Source organism: Glandiceps talaboti, chromosome 2, assembly GCF_964340395.1.
Source record: "Glandiceps talaboti chromosome 2, keGlaTala1.1, whole genome shotgun sequence".
Taxonomy (NCBI): Eukaryota; Metazoa; Hemichordata; class Enteropneusta; family Spengelidae; genus Glandiceps; species Glandiceps talaboti.
Genome location: NC_135550.1, coordinates 16,412,670 through 16,431,109, shown reverse-complemented (window position 1 = coordinate 16,431,109; position 18,440 = coordinate 16,412,670). Strand labels below are relative to the sequence as shown.

Below are 18,440 nucleotides of genomic sequence, written 5' to 3'. Positions count from 1 at the left end.
AACCTCGAACTCATACTTTCGTTTTATACACGTAATTGTGATTGGAAAAATATTTCACATGCAAATAAAATAGTAGAAACTGAAGTACTTTCAGTTGTATCTTTACATAATGAACATAATACTGTTTTCCAATATTTTCTCAAACCATCCTCTGTCTTTTTGTAATCAAGAATTCAGTATGTTAATTTATTGGAGAAGAGATTTCATCAAAACAAAAACCATCATACGGACAAAATGGCAGCCAACAGCGCAGTGTTTGCTGCTAGATTTTGTCAAATTTGTAGCCGAGCTTACCACAGGTGAGTGTAATTCATTGCGTATACAAAGTGGTTTTGGTATTTACTTGTAGTAATGAAACTGTTAATAAAAGTTTGCATCAAAACAGTTCAGACAATGCCGTTTTATGTTCATAACCGCAAAGGTATGGTCGGTGTCCCGATCACAGTGCATACGCACTGTTCACCGGTTACAAATTGACGACGCGCCGCACGTAGGTTGCACAGTTGGTGATGTTTCTCCAACTTTACATCTCTATGGCACTAGGTTGATCAATGTGTGGACTGTAAACCAGTGTAACAAGAGAAAAGGCAATTGGACACAATGGAGGCGTAGCATGTTTGTAAAATACCATACTAGTATCAATACTATCATTGTCCATTACCAGGAATTTTTGTGGCGACTTGCCCACAGTGTACCGGATAGTTTCTTTCACTTTCGAATTACGGATTTTTCTGAGCGATGACCACAGTTTTACCAACGAATCGTTATATAATGCAATTTGAAGTGCCATGCGCATGTATATATTCACAGTTCTACTAGTCGGGGCAGATATATTTTTTGGAAAGACTCCAGGCCAGTCTTATGCAATGATTACATTACATTACAAAACAGTTCCGTGTGTAATACATGTAACATTATGTGGACAGTTCTAAACCGTATCATGTTTGCAAGTATTCACTTGTTCCCATTACCACTATCCAAATCAAATACTCACACATTGCTACATATCATTATCAAAACAAGTTTTCTGTGTACAATGTTGGCGGACTTACATATTTCATGAACTGCAATAATTTTTTTTTTAATTAGCAATGGTTTAATGCTTTCTAATGAGACTTTGACCTTTGACCATGACAAAGATTTTAAGTTGAAACAACTGAAATTTGTCTTCTTACGACAATGCAAGAACTTGAATATACAAAGACTCTCTTGAAGTTTCTACATGTACATTTGTACTTTCAAAGGTATGCTTTCTTTTTATACCTTAAAAAGGCTTTAACTTTGACTTTGACAACCATATTCAAGGTCAAATAGCAAATTGGTCAATAAATTATTAAGTTTTGTCTTGAGACACACCAAGTGGCTACCCCTAAATTTTTAGGTTAGCTTCCAAGCAGGGAAACTAAAGCTTTGACCTTGACCTTTCTTTTCAAGGTCAGATACTAAATTGATCAATATAATTGGAAGTTTCATCCTGAGACACACCACTCAAATGTGTACACCCACATTGATAAAGGTATGTTACTATTCAGCTTGTGACCATGATCTTCATTTCAAGATCAAGTTTATGTTTACAGCAAACCACTAGTTGGGGGGGGGGGGGGGCCTGGGGGCTACCATGTCATCTATGAAGGTTTGTTTTTATTTTCGTTATTGTATTTTGTATTTCTTGAAATGTTCACTCCAGTGTCCCACTCTCATGATATCAACACCTTTGGTGAGATCCAGACAATGTTTAATGACATCTATGTTTACACTCTAGTCATTGACTATTTACTTGTTTTGCCCTGCTAACATTATTTACACTCTAGTCAATGACTATTTACTTGTTTTGCCCTGCTAACACTGTTTACACTCTAGTCAATGACTATTTACTTGTTTTGCCCTGCTAACACTGTTTACACTCTAGTCAATGACTATTTACTTGTTTTGCCCTGCTAACATTATTTACACTCTAGTCAATGACTATTTACTTCCTTTGCCCTGCTAACATTATTTACACTCTAGTCAATGACTATTTACTTGCTTTGCCCTGCTAACATTATTTACACTCTAGTCAATGACTATTTTTACTTGCTTTGCATACAGACTTGTCTCTGCTTTGCACTACTAAATTGTTTACACTCTAGTCATCAACTTGAACTACATGTATTTACGTGCTTTACACTGCTAACACTCAGATTACAGATTAATAGAGAGAGAGGCCCTAATACTGGGTTAAAAATTAAAGCAATTGAAACAGTATACTTTTACACTTGATATGGTCTGGATACATGTACCAACGTAACTAAACCACCATTGGTATTCATAGGAACTAGACTATACTTGATTAGGGATGCTATAAGATGATTATGGTAAATCATACAAATGTTTTAGATAAGTGTTACAAGGTGTACATACACTGTTCACAATGGTGTAGTCTGTAAGGTATGCCGTGACGGGGCGCCCTCACACATCGGCCAACCCCTAACAAGAAACGTCACGACGTATCTTACAGTCTAACAATGGTGTTGGTCAATACTGGTATGAAAGAAACTTACTGATTCGTCAATAAGTTGAAGGCAATAAACTGAAAAATCTTTGCATCTGTACATGTGCATTCATTATTTTGTCATTTGCAATCAATTTCATCAGACTGCCAAAACTGCATATGTCAAATATGAGTGATTTTAGGGGGCCTTGTTAATATGAGTTGCTTGATGAATACTGATAACACCCTCCCATGTTTCAGACTTTTTAGATTCTGAGGAACCTGAGGACGTTGTCACCATTTTTGCGAAACTTTGTAATTCCATGGTTGCTCTTGAAGAAGGCTTTACAATGAACATAGGGAAATTCAACATCAGTTCATTTCATTTGAGTAAACATGTCGATGGAATTATCGATGTTTCAGAATTTTTTCCATGTTTAGGAATTTTCTCAGCCAGAAATTTATTGTTGAAACACAATTATTTTTTCTGCAGTCTCACTCTGGCTATTTCCTACATCCCTGTATGTAAAGATATACTTTGGTATAAATTAGTCGATGTACACTACAAAAAAGTAACAGTTGTACTAGGCTCGTCACTTCTACACTGCCATATGAAATGTAGGAGTTTATTTTAAGAATTTCATAAAATGTCAAAAATAGTATCAACCCCAGAAATATTGATAAAAGTCAAAATTAGCATACCAAATGATATTATTGTTATGTTAAATAACTCTTATTGTTTCAAAAGGTCACATGTTGTAACTATAGACAGACAAAAGATATGTCTGCCTTGCTGTGGTTGGAACACATTCAACAAGGGAAAACTCAATAACAAAAAAGTGATTTTAGTCACGTAGGCCTTCAACCGAAAATTGCATAAATGTCTCTCATTCATTCATCCCTGTAGGCTCTTTCAGTCAATTCATACATAAAAGTGGTAGTGGTAAACTATGGTACATCCAGTGTCAATCTGATTAAAATCCGATGTAGTGTACACGTCATGATTTCTTTTGGCTGGTACGTTTACTGTCATTATTTCTTTTGTGAATGCACGTTAGATACATCCGACACAATACCATTTTCCCAAGCCACAAGATAGTACTGAGTGAATTCACTCAACCAATGAAAACATGTAAAGCGCTGAGACATACAGGTACAGTACTTCAGAGCATTCTTTTTGAAAAGAACATGAGCACAGAACGCAGACAACAATGTTATTGTTATTGTTTGGTGGTTCTCTTACTTCCAATTTTGAATGTTGAGTGTTATATTGTAAAACAGATTCTGGTTGGCTACTCGTAAGTCAATCTGATTAAAATCCGATGTGGTGAAAGCGGCTAGATGTCCTTATTTACCTCTATTCATCGTGTTGTGACGTTTGTTTTGTTGGAGTGATCGCCGCCTGGGAAGGTGGCGATCACTCCAACAAAACAAACGTCACAACACGATGAATGGAGGTAAATAAGGACATCTAGCCGCTTTCACCACATCGGATTTTAATCAGATTGCTCGTAAGTATGATATTGGGTTCGGGAAAACCTATGGTATTATTTCAGATGTATCTCAGACCACTAACGAATTTAGTGGTCTGAGGATGTATGTAACAAGTGCTCACAAAAGAACAAATGACAATAAACGTAACAGCCAAAAAGAAATCATGATGTGTACAATACATCAGATTTTTATCAGATTGATCCAGTGTGTGTATGCATCTCTCTGAGAGTCTGTAGCTTCTCCACATACATGAACATTACCATGTATGAACAGTTTGATTACTTGTTTCTTTTTTATTATAAGTAATCACTTGTGTTTTTCCAGTTTGTTTATCATTCTTGCACTACATAACAAACATCTTGACACAAACTTTTAGTTTTAGTTTCTTGCAACTAATATGTGATCCCTATTGCATCCCTAAATTCACATTAATTTTCCATTTTTAGACACTTTTTTTTTTTTTTTTTTTTACATGTAACAGAAGATTTACTGTTGTAAAATGTTTTTGAGTATTGAGTTGTAAAATTGGGAAATTTATTAGGTTGCAGACAGGTTTTTTATAAAGGAACAAACAGAGTAAATGAAAGAACATTCATACAACAGTATTTGCCTGTGTTAGTGTTACATGTACATACCACGTTTTATACAGGAACATGATTATTATATAAATACATTTCTTATTTCTAAATGATGAGTCAAGCCATTTCCTGTCTTTCTATTCATTGTTACGTACCAGTACTACAGTACATGTAATACACTGACAGAGAATTTGAGTAATCATGTTTATGTAAGGTTTTCGGTGAAAATTTTTTTCATCCCAAGTTAATGCTTACATAGTCATACTTTGTAAATTTATGCATCAAGTGTTTCCGGGTACTCCAGGAAATGAGTCGGAAAATTCTTTCAATTGTAACTAATCTGTATATATGATTCAATCATATGCATTTCTATAGTGATTGTATTATGTTATTTTAATCACCTTTTGTTTGTTTTATAAAGCTAAAATATAACTTTCAAGTTGTAATAATCTTTTGTTATTTAGGACATGATTTCTATAGGGCTTCTATTGTCACTTGAGAGTTTGTTAAGTCGGTTTATGTTTTGTAAAGTATTATTACTAGTAACCTTTGCAGGCTGATGTTTTATGGTGGACCGGTCGTGGAAACTTTTAATAGAAAGTGAGCTCAAGAACTCTATGATGGTAGTTGGATAATAGCCATTTGTAATGTCAATTGAAGCATTCACATATTTACGTAACATTTTACATGATCATGTGTATATTTAAAAAACATCTCCAGTGTGTGTGTCCATTAAATGGATACTTTGCCCGAAAATACTACTCAATACTGTTATTAGCCCCCAGCGGACGAAGTGGGGGGTGGGGGAGGCTGCTGCTAGTACATTGGGTCCCATATTTTCATGCATATGTCCATGACTGCGTCCATGCATGCCCATCTGTATTTCAAACATGCATTGGCCAATTTCAATCAAACCTTTAATATATGTCAGGTGCTATAGTCAGCATACATGTATGCATGTCACTTCATTTCAATAACTTTGTGATCACGGTCCAAAGGTGGTCATTTTTTGTCGTAAAAATTCACATTTTACCCAATAGCACCGCAAGCTTAATAGATAGAAACGTTATTCATGTGTTTACTCCCATGTTATCAATAACAAGCTTTCTAATGATACTGTGACCTTTGACGCTGGACTCATAGTTTTAAATGAAACTTTCTATTCAAAGAGTCCATATTGTTACAAGTCTTTTGAGTAGCTATTTTCATTGTAAACATGATGTAGTAACTATGGTTGAATGGTTAGCTTGCTGCCCAGCTTGGAATCTGCAGGTTGAATGTTCGAGCCTTGCTTCTGGAATTTGTTTGTGAATGGCTAAATTCCTTGGGCAATATTTGAACCAAGATTGTACCCTTGTCAATCTCAACATACCTGTATAATTTTATAACCTGGTATGACAGACAACAATGACTTTTATCATACATGTATGTGCCTCCTCACTGACTGCAGGGAATGTACATGTATGCACTCTAGGGAGTTGAGAAAGTTAAAAGGGTTGTTGTCCCCGTATTGATCTACATGTATGCCAGGAAGGAAATGTGGGAAGGTGTTAAATAAAAATTCACATTAACATTATTTATATTGTTGGATGAATTTTCTTCACGGTACACTTTACACTTTTGGTGTTTCATTATACACAAAAAGGCATATTCGAATACACAGAAAAGGGTAGCAGGGGAGTAAAAAGGGGAGTGACAGTCTACTTGTACATGTAACATGTACATAATATTTCAAAGTGCAAATAACCTACCTTTTAGAGAAGTTTTACACATACATGTACAATGTACCCCTATCTGATACAGCCATGTAGATCTTTGACACCAAAGTATTACTTGTTAGAGTTATTTGCAAAGCTTGTCAGACATGTGAGTAGTGTAGTAAACAGACCGACACATTAGAACAGCCATTGAGCCAATTACAGGTGCAATGAGACAATCAACATGCAATTGTAGCACATTAAAGCTTGCATTGCCTCCCAGATAATGGTATTATTTACTTTCCTCGCTCTTCACAGATCATTAGGCCAACCATGGTTCTCCAGGAAAATGATTGAAAATACTTCTTGTGCATTGACAAGTAGATTACTTGGCAACCAGCAGTGGCGAAGACCATTATCAACAGAAGCACAGACTGACAAGCAGACTGATGATCAGGATGGACTTGTTTTAAGTGATAGATGTATCAAGGTGTAGTGTCTTCTTCAGCTCCTGTTGTTTTTACAGCTCATAGTTATACTTTATAGTGTTACATTTTTTTTGTATGTTCTGAGATGTTCTATCACAGTCAAGTAATTCATACACAGTTAGTAAAGGTCCCAGACCAAATATCATTATATAAGAGTTCACATACCGTATACATGTAAGATAGAATGCACCTCAGGGAGAGGACCAATGTCCTCGAATATCAAAGACTAAGTTCTTGAATTCCTTCCACTGTGACTTCGCAGTATGGAAGCTACTTCCAGGCCCTTTTGAAATAATGAAATATAGCGTTTTGGTTCACAATCGTGTCTTCAAGGAAATTGACAATCCTTTATTTTCCTATAGTGTCATCACATTATTTGGTGGCCATATTGGCTTCTTAAATGGCTTACTGTTGCCTTTGTTTTCAAAAATTTGAATGGTAACCCCATAATTTTGGGGAATGGAAGTGTTACAGAAGCTTGTCTACTTCAGAGAATCAGCTTAAAAAAAGTGAATTTTTAAATCTTAAAAAAAACCTTGTATTTGTTATTATTGAATCAGGTACCATGATGCGGCTTTTTTTGTACGTGAAAAGAGCAACAGAACATGCATTATATAAATCGAAAGAGAACGAAAAGATCTGTAAATGTAAAAGATCTAAATGCATGAAAGAATTTCAAACATTCCTGGAAAGAAAACACACAGGTACACATTCTGGAATAGAAGGGATATGCTTTAGAATGAAATATTTATACCATTTTGTTTAAGTTTGAAATTATATTGTAATATACATGTACATGTACAATAATATTATTGAGAAACAAAGAACTGTGAAAATGGCATTTTTAGTGAAAGGTTCAGACCTTGTTTTCACAACATTGAACTGTATCGTTAAAAATTGATCACGCAATGTATCAAATTAAAAGGCATGAACTCTTTCGAAATAAGAATTTAGAAAGTCAAAATCATTAGACTTTGTTTATATAAGATAATATTGTAACCATTTTACCATTTATACTCAAAAAGAAACAAAAATCACAAATGAAGTATTTTTCACCTTTGGTTCACTTTGATATAAAAGAATACGATAAATATGAATCAGAAATCGGCAATTAACTTAATATTTTCATATTTCACCTCTGACATATAAGAAAACTTATCTCACTTGAAAAGATACAGTAATATTTATCATGTCGAGATAATACCAAATATATATCTCTTGACTTTATCTCATCACCGCAGGCCATGCTAAAGTTGTCTGGACATATGTCAACATAACTTTCTGTCTGTCCTGTTTGGTTTCCATTCATTTGATGACAGAATATGTCACTACATGTTAAACTGTCTTTGTAGTCTTGTATGAATATTTCATGACTTGAGTTGAAATATCGTTTATACATGTAAGGTATTTTTTTGCGCAACTGCACTGAGGTTCAGTAGTGCTATAAGCATGGTAAAGCATCTGTCCAGCTGTGTGTGTGTGTGAGTGTATGTGTGTATGTGTGTGTGTGTGTGTGTGTGTGTGTGTGTGTGTGTGTGTGTGTGTGTGACAGTTTGTCTGTCTGTCTGTGTGTGTCTGTCTGTGTGTGTCTCTGTCTGTCTGTCTGTCTGTCTGTCTGTCTGTCTGTACACGTGTGTGTGTAAACAATTTACATGAAAAACTGCATTTGACAAGGACATCACTTTTCTGGTGTCGAACTGGGAAATTGTTCAAAGCAAAGTGATTGCATCACTGGTGTGTGATTTGGGTAGAAAATATCATTTTTGGTCAAAAAAAACCCTCTAAAACTACTGAGCAGAAAAAATGTGTCTGTTTGGTCAAAAAACTTTAATTTCAAAACTACTGAGCAGATTTGTCTGAAATTTAATGTGATGCATCTGGGGATGTGCAGATGAAGGTGTATTCATAACATGATGATCCCATAAGTGATATGCAAATTATTTCAAATTAATCTCAATTTGGTCAAAAACTTATATCTCAAAAACTACACGGGTTGAAATTTAGTGTGGATGTTTCTGGAGATGTTATTCTGCTGATATTGTTCAAAACATTTTGACACAACTGGCCCTACCAACCATGACCATGCCCTTAGCAACAGTCAAATGATGATGTATATTGCAAAGATAGCAACAAGGATTAATAGTGGATAGATAATCAAAAATGATATTATATATATCTAGCAACAAGACCACGCCCATAACAACAGCGAAATGACGGTGTATATTGCAAAGATAAATAGGGATGGTTATATAGGCAAATGGATAAACATTCAAAAGGTGAATGCACATATGCCTAGCAATAAGACAACACCCATAGCAACAGGGAAATGGTGATGTATATTGCAAAAATAACAGCATGGATTGTTCAGCAAGTGGATATATTTTCTACAAAATTGATGTAATTGACCCAGCAACGAAGACACTGTCCATACCAACAGTAAAATTATGATGCATATAACTATTTAAAATAAATGCACTTGTCATATTCATGGTAACCATAGCAACAGCCAAATGCCAGTGTCTTATAAAGTTATTAGTGAGGGGTGATCAAGTGAATGAACATTCAAAAACAAACATGCTTGTGATATCCATAGTAACCATGACAACATTGATAACAACAACCAATACCAGTGACTTGTAAAGATAGCAATAGTGAGAGGTGATCAAGTGAATGGGCATTCAAAACTCAATGCATTTGTCATATTCATAGTACCCATGCCCACATAGATAGCGATAGCCAAATGCCAGTGTTTTACTAAGATAATAGTGAAGGGTAATCAAGTGAATGAGCATTCAAAACTCAATGCACTTGTCATATCCATAGTACCCATGCCCATATAGATAGCGATAGCCAAATGCCAGTGTTTTACTAAGATAATAGTGAAGGGTAATCAAGTGAATGAGCATTCAAAACTCAATGCACTTGTCATATTCATAGTACCCATGCCCACATAGATAGCGATAGCCAAATGCCAGTGTTTTACTAAGATAATAGTGAAGGGTAATCAAGTGAATGAGCATTCAAAACTCAATGCATTTGTCATATTCATAGTACCCATGCCCACATAGATAGCGATAGCCAAATGCCAATGTTTTACTAAGACAATAGTGAAGGGTGATCAAGTGAATGAGCATTCAAAACTCAATGCACTTGTCATATTCATAGTACCCATGCCCACATAGATAGCGATAGCCAAATACCAATGTTTTACTAAGATAATAGTGAAGGGTGATCAAGTGAATGTGCATTCAAAACTCAATGCACTTGTCATATTCACAGTACCCATGCCCACATACATGTACATAGTGACAGCCAAATGCCAGTGTTTTACAAAGATAGTAGTGAAGGGTGATCAAGTGAATGAGCATTCAAAAATACAGAACACAAAGACCGAGTGGTGCCTTTCCAGTCAACCAACCAACAAGGATTGAATGAGATCGCAACAATCAGACTATGTAATTGTACTACATTGCCATTGACACTATTTTTGAAGTAATAAATGGAAATCCATGTGGAAAATCTCGTAAACAAAACAGGAAAAATAATAATGTTTATGTTGTCCACATAAAAGGGAAAATATCTGAAATTACCATATGTAAATAATGTGATGGCTTGAATGATATATATCCCAGCATATTAATATTTCGACAAAAAAACTTATATTTATAAAATTATATTTATCGTTTTATTTTCTGTACATACCGGTATCTTAAGTACATAAAATATCCCAAAACCTAATGTGATGACCAACCCTTTCCATTCCTTTGAGCTTATCAAATGTATTATTGAAAAGCCTGTTCTAAAAAAAGAGCCTTGTTAGACTCTGGAGCTCAGCTCATTAGACAGTCTATGTACAACACAGAAGAAAGTATATATTATATTGTATTGTATTATATTGTATTATATTGTATTGTTTATATTATATTATATTATATTATATTGTATTGTATTGTATTGTATTGTATTGTATTGTATTGTATTGTATACCAGTATGTTGAAGAAATTGAAAATACATAATTTAATAGATTTTTGCTAAAAATGGAAGCCTTTTTTTTATTTTTAAAAAACAACAATAAGAATTGATCTAACATTATCTTGTACATGTACACTCCTTAAAGTAGAAATTCATTATTCATAAAAGTAATTACAATAATTTTGTTCTCATTTCATATACTTTGTAGTATTGAGTCATTTTCTGGGAAGATTAAATAGAGTTCTTTGAAAAGTATGTTGACAGTTGCCTTTTGTAGGGTAAACAGTCACAAAGCCATTGTTTTAAGTAGATTAAATAGAGTTCTTTGAAAAGTGTGTTAGAAATTGCGTTTTGTAGGTTAAACAATTATTGAGTCATTTTCTGGGAAGATTAAATAGAGTTCTTTGAAAGAACATTGTTTACAGTTACCTTTTGTAGGTCAAACAGTCACAAAGCCATTGTTCTAAGTAGATTAAATAAAGTTCTTTGAAAAGTGTGTTTAAAATTGAATGCAAAGTTGTGGTTCAGTGCCCACACACAAACATTTGTTATAATTAGCTTCACTGCCCACTTCCAATATAGTACAGAAGATGAGTATACATGTATGTCTCTCTTTTCTGAACACTGTACACACTGCCATGTTGCAGCTATGGACAGGTAAGTTTCATAGCTATGGACATGTCAGGTTTGTAAAAATACACGTCAGTTTTGTAACTATATATGGACATGTTAGTTTTGTAACTATATTGACATGTCAGTTTTGTAACTATACACATGGGGATGTCAGTTTTGTAACTATATACATGTCAGTTTTGTAACTATATGGACATGTCAGTTTTGTAACTATATGGACATGTCAGGTTTGTAACTATATGGACATGTCAGTTTTGTAACTATATGGACATGTCAGGTTTGTAACTATATGGACATGTCAGTTTTGTAACTATATGGACATGTCAGTTTTGTAACTATATGGACATGTCAGTTTTGTAACTATATGGACATGTCAGGTTTGTAGCTCTGGACGTGTCAGTTTTGTAACTATACACATGGGGATGTCAGTTTTGTAACTATATACATGTCAGTTTTGTAACTATATGGACATGTCAGTTTTGTAACTATATGGACATGTCAGGTTTGTAACTATATGGACATGTCAGTTTTGTAACTATATGGACATGTCAGGTTTGTAGCTCTGGACGTGTCAGTTTTGTAACTATACACATGGGGATGTCAGTTTTGTAACTATACACAATATGTCAGTTTTGTAACGATATGCATCACACTTTTGTAGCTCAGGACATGTCAGTTTTGTAACTATACACAATATGTCAGTTTTGTAACAATACGTATCACACTTTTGTAGCTCAGGACATGTCAGTTTTGTAACTATACACATGGGGATGTCAGTTTTGTAACTATACACAATGCATCAGTTTTATAACGATATGCATCACACTTTTGTAACGCTGGACATGTCATTTGGAGTTATATGTACACATGTCAGTTTTGCAGCTATGGACATGTTAAGTTTGTAGATCCACACATGTCGGTTTTGTAGCTATATACACATCAGTTTTGTAGCTATACACATGTCTGTTTTTGTAGGTATGGACATGTCAGTTTTATAGATACACACATGTCAGTTTGACAACTGTAGTCTGTTTACATACATACATATATGCATTTCAAGCCAGTGTACTCTGACCCATAAACAATTAGTATACAGGTAATTTAGGTAATTCTGAGGGTTAAACCAAGTCCAGTAACAGTTTAGTTATTTTTTAAACATCAAATAATGAAAAAATGTCAAAAAGTTACAGCAACAGGGACTTCACATGCACATACATGTAAGGTACACCCCCCCCCCAAAAAAAAAAAAAAGCAGAAGAAAAAAAGCAAACAACAACAACAACAACAACAACAACAACAACATCAACAAAACCCCAACAACTAAAATGTAAATTTAAAGATCTGGTATTATCTTTCTTATAGAGGCTGAAAGAAATTGGATCAGCTGATGAATTCCTACGTGTATTGGTAGAGGGTGGTGGTTGCTCAGGATTTCAGTACAAGTTTGATTTAGACTCAACACTGAATGGAGAAGAGGATAGGTTAGTACACAAATCAATACAATTGTGTATAACTCTCAAAGTTCATTCAGTTCTAATTACATCTAAATCCATACAATCCTTTATTTCTTTTCTTTTCTTCTAACCTATAGAACCATCATGTTGGAATAGATTTGGATGTAAGAACATTTGTGGGTTGGATATACAAAATGCAGGGTTAAAAATTAGCATCTTGGGTCAAAGTGTGCCCTCAGTGGCAGATTACAACTTATCATAAATATCAATGGATTAATTTCTTATGAGAGACCTACAAGTCTTACACTTACAGAGAGGAACCAAACTACCACGCCTGTACACTAAAGTTCAAAAGCACACTTTGAATCCGAATTTAAACTTTAGGTGTGAAAAACAGTTGTTTGGTAAAGCTAATAGAAAAAGTTGGATGTGAACAAAGATTCTGTGTAATCCCTGTGGCTTCACTGATGAAGTTTTAGCACTATTTTTGGACGCAATGTAATATTTTAGTACAATAAACATGTTTTCTATTATAGGATTTTTGAGCGTGATGGTGCCCGTATTGTGATAGACAAGGAATCGTTGGAATTTTTGAAAGGTTCAACCATCGACTACAATGAAGAACTGATCAGGTCTGCATTTCGAGTTGTACAGAATCCCAAAGCAGAACATGGATGCTCATGTGGTGCATCTTTCTCGCTCAAGTTTTGAATACCTCTGATGATTATCTTCACACCTCAGAATGAACTGTGCTTTCTGCTGACGGTTTGTAATGAGTTACAGCGGGTATGAAGTACACAACAAAAGAATTATCCATTGTCAACCTTCGTAGCATTACTATCGTAGACTTGGTGGGATGTTGTCATTTACATATTGCAAATAGAAGTTTTGCATGGATTGGATCGTTTTCAAAGTGTGGAAATATGATGAACAAGAATTTTTCAATTATCATCAACGTTTTGTGAAGTTACTGTTTTGGAGTTCCCAGTATCATGAATCAAAGCCTAAAGGGACTATACCATACTCATCTGTGTGGAGTATGTACAATTGATAAAGATTTCAAGTTCCAGCAATGGTACCATTGTGTTAGATGTTGATAAACTGACAGAGGGAAAACACATGGATTACTTCCTACAAAGTCACTGTACATACTTGAACTGTTAAACACTCATAAATCGGTAATGAACAGACTGTCAAGACAATCTTCATTAGGTGATACGTTACTATTTGTTGTAAATAATACAGACCAAATAGGTTGGAGTGATGCAGCACATTTATTGTTGGTGTTCAACGATATTTTCATACAGATGTTTATTGGTACATTGTGAGACACACACACACACACACACACACACACACACACACACACACACACACACACACACACACACACACACAGAGAGAGAGAGACACACACACACAGACACACACACACACAGACACACATACACACACACACACACACACGGACATACATTATGTATCATTGCACTGTTAACATAAATCCCTCTTATTTCTGGCATCAACTTGAGAATATGACTTTATTTCTGCAGGATGCAACCATAGTAAGTAAACATTTTCCATTTAGGTACATGGTGCATACCACAGGAATGAACAAATATTGAATGTGGGTTTACCAGTCTAGACAAATAATTTAGAGTTCTGTTTTCTTTCCAATTCTCATTACCCACAGTAGAATTTTACCTCCTAGATGTGTCATTAAAAACAATGACTGTTTGATTTCTTGGTTGACACCATAACTTCTGCTCCATGCACTACTCATACATTACTTATAGTGTTATGTGTGAGAATAAGTCAACCTTCTTGTTCTGTTTTGACCTTCTAGTATGAGGTGAAATGCTATTGCAGGTACTGAGAATTTGTTAGATGTCCATGTATGGGAAAATTACAGCCTTGTGCTGTTACACAAAAACACCAATAGCTGTGATTTCAATCATTCAAACACACATCAAACTTTTCTGGACACAGCTCAATTCTTTCTATCAGCTGAGCACTTGTCTACTAGTCATTGATGGTACTGTACATGTGTGCTCTGACTTGACATACATGTATAAACTGTACAAATATAGGTTACAGACCATTCAAGTGTTTGCTAAGAAATTGTAAAGTTGTTTTATGCTAAAATGGGTGATCCCACATGGTTCAGAAAGTACAACATAAGTGAAAAATATGTACACAAATTTATTTAAGTTACACATACTGAGCTTCTATAAGAAAAACAAACTTTTTTTGCAGTGATGCTCAAATGGTCATAGAGGGCGCTCTGTAACCTGGATGAAGTACTAAATTGTTATAAATATGTAAATTTAGTGATGTTGGATAAACTAGTATTTTGTTCATGCAATGTATACATAATGAAGTTTAGATTACAAAAATGTGGTTTACAATTTTGGTCTAGGACTGTATTCGATGGGAAAGTGATGAGTTATAAGGTATGTAATGTCAAAAAATGTATCTCACTTCTTAGTACCAATACATAGAAAAAGTGAAGGGCATTAGTTAAAACACATAGCTTCACACAATCGACAGAATATCAAGATAGCCAATGTGAAAATGAACGAATGGACTCTGTTTATAGTTACATGTGGACTTTTTTACTCAGAGTCAACAAATATGAGGTGTGTTTTTCAAGTTAGCTAGTGTTTCACTAGTGTTTTTCACTACAAAATAAATATATTATTTGACTGTTAAAATAAATGATAGAGGGAATACTGGAACAAATTCAGTTTTCTGTAATACTAGAACGAATTCTGTTTTCTGGACTTCAACACTGTACTTTCAGGAATTTGTAGCAAATGACATGCTTCTTATTACATGGGTTGATCAGAATTTAATTTATAATAAATATTTTATTGAATGTTTCATTTCTGACTCTTTTTTACTGTTACTTCGTTGTCCTACCAAACATACTTAGTATCGGAGCAAGATATACAAATAACTTGAATGATGTATTATGCTAAACCACAGTCCCTGATATGGACTGTGACTAAAACAAGGCTTCACAGCATGTCAGTTTCCTGTTGCATGGTTACGAAAAATGAACCAAATTTATAGGCATGTCTAGGAAAAAAGCAACACAATTTGACCAATGCTGTGGTTTGAAGACAGAGATGTTGATTATACCATATCTTGTCAGTATGTCTCTATCTCTTTACATACAATATATATGTTGCTTGATGTGACTAGTCAAGATTTGGCAAAAGTCCATTTTCGTATAATATGTGCCATACATTTTACATGTAATATTTGGAAAGTTTACAAATCTCAAATCGAGACTCTGTAAACCAGTTATGTGTTTGGAATAGAGAATGACATATCTTTTTCAGCAATACAAACAAACAAACACAAAAACAGTTTACAGTCACGATATGTATCTCTGTATAGCCATGTTGTAGTAATTCCTTGCTACTGTGTTGATGAGAGAACATTTCACTTTGTACATGTATCAGTATAGAATATATACTTTTTTTAAAGTCCAGACTTTGACATAAACCTTGTTGCTTTATTTTCACTGTAGTAGCTGTATACACTGTACATATCTTTCCTCTTATTTTGTTGCAAGAAATTTGTAGAACTTTCAACAAGGTTTAAGGAAAAGTTTATAAAAGATTTGCAATAATGATAATTATTTATTCATGCGAACAAAAAAAAATATCATTATTTTGTTTTAGAGCAATGTTTTTAGTTTCCTATCAAATTAATTCTTGTTACCCTGGAATAGAATTTTACCATCTAGGTATATAATTTCTTGGTCAATACAATGACTTCCACTCTACACACACTACACATGTATGACTGTAGGCATGCACAAGAATAAGCATGATAAGGCAACCTTCTTATTCTATTTTGACTCCCTAGCCTGAGGTAAAATGTTATTACAGGTACTGGGAATAAGTCAACCTTCTTGTTCTATTTTGACTCCCTAGCCTGAGGTAAAATGTTATTACAGGTACTGAGAATAAGTCAACCTTCTTGTTCTATTTTGACTCCCTAGCCTAAGGTAAAATGTTATTACAGGTACTGAGAATAAGTCAATATATCAAACATAAGAGGTCTGTTTCTTAGGTTATGTAAATAGATACCAAGTAGATAAAACTTTGGACTAGACTTATTTCAATAATAAATATACATTACTAAGTGCAATAATTTGGGTATCCTTTGAAATAAGAGTATTTATTAAAACAAGACAAATGTCAAATTCTGGACTTTTCCTTTTTATCTTAGTTTATATTTGAAAATGATAATTCTTGTCACTTGTCGAAGTATGTTCTTGATAGTTATCAGAAAATGATGTCTGCGTCAAAGTATACAACATACAGCCCTGTAGATGGAAAGCACTTGAAGTGCTCAAAACATTTGAGAAAGGGGAAAGTCCAATCTAATTAAAATTTGATTTAACTCTATTACCTGTTCTCCATGTTTGAAATGTCCATTCCTTGAATGCCATACATCTATTATAAGTGTACCAGCTAGGAATAAATCCTACGGAGGTAATCAAAAATCGCTATATTGTCGTTAAATTTGCTTTTGATTGTGTTGTTCTGGGAATGAATGCCTTCTTCCCACTGGGATGAAACTCTCCGAACAACAAAATAAAAAAAACGAACAACAGTCTACAAAGGGGATAGAGGTGAAATAAAGTAATCTAGCCATATTCCTATATCAAATTTTAATCAGATGGGTGAAGGGGTGGGGTGAGGGGAGGGAGGAGGGGGGGGGGGCAGTTATATTCCTAGTAGTACTATAAATGGTAATGTAAATAATGTACTTTTACCATTTACTGGTAATTAAAGTAGTCACTGTACTAAAATTGAATTCAGAAGTATTTGTAAACAATATATATTATGAAGATATATGCCTTCTTGCAAAATAAGTGTTTATGCCTAGCAAATAGACAGTCCAGAGGTCTGTGACCATTGTGAACTGTTGGACAATGGTGACCTTGAACTCCTCCCAATTGTCAAGTCCCCTGCACATGCTATGTTGTGCAATTTTACTGTGTCAATGCACCTTTATCATTTTCACCCAGTTATAATGGTGCATTTCAACTATTTTCAGGGAATTAAATGTTTTGTAATGTTTTGTATGCAAGCTGTAACGGTGTCATGACCTAGGTATCCTATTTCATATTTAAAAAAATGTTTGAGTTGTTTGATTTGAATTAAAATGATAATCACAATTTATATATGATCACAAGTTAAGCAATGTCAGGTCAACTAATATTTGCGTACGTAAGTTGTGATACAGCTATTCCTATATGTTGCCGGGATTTTGGTATGAATTACAATGTATGTCACTGCCTGACTCCTCCCATTGCAGATGGTTTGCTTCCATATTTTCTAGCAATATCACATTTTTTTTATCGAAACTGTACGTGTGAGTTAAAAATCTCAAGTACTATAGCACACGTAATCGCTAAAGTTGATTACTGAAAAAAAAACACCGTTGCGTTGCGTTGCGAGTTTCGATGTCAAAAAGTTTGGTGGTCACGTGGTACGTCTCGTACTATGTAACCTTTGGGCAACATGGCGTGAAAAAGGGGGTGGAATCGAAGCGACCCTTTGGATGATATTGTGAGAATTCTTGCGGGAGAAGTTGAAATAGTTCTGTGCCACTAACAAAAGGATGAACA

General features: G+C 34.5%; 1 protein-coding gene across 1 annotated transcript; it reads left to right on the top strand.

Annotated features, from left to right (window-relative positions):
• The first annotated feature begins 229 nt into the window (after positions 1-229).
• On the top strand, positions 230-13,965 carry LOC144453559 (iron-sulfur cluster assembly 2 homolog, mitochondrial-like). Its single transcript, XM_078144879.1, has 4 exons — positions 230-299; positions 6,558-6,729; positions 12,696-12,814; positions 13,324-13,965. Exons 1-4 carry the CDS (start codon positions 235-237, stop codon positions 13,496-13,498), a joined length of 531 nt encoding a protein of 176 aa, XP_078001005.1. The 5' UTR covers positions 230-234; the 3' UTR covers positions 13,499-13,965.
• The last annotated feature ends 4,475 nt before the right edge of the window (positions 13,966-18,440 follow it).

What these genes read in the sequence shown, in the direction of transcription:
- LOC144453559 (XM_078144879.1), top strand. Translation starts at nt 235, where the DNA reads ATGGCAGCCAACAGCGCAGTGTTTGCTGCTAGATTTTGTCAAATTTGT. An exon ending in TGTAGCCGAGCTTACCACAG is followed by an intron (nt 300 to 6,557) that starts GTGAGTGTAATT and finishes CGCTCTTCACAG; the next exon opens with ATCATTAGGCCAACCATGGT. An exon ending in TAAGTGATAGATGTATCAAG is followed by an intron (nt 6,730 to 12,695) that starts GTGTAGTGTCTT and finishes TCTTTCTTATAG; the next exon opens with AGGCTGAAAGAAATTGGATC.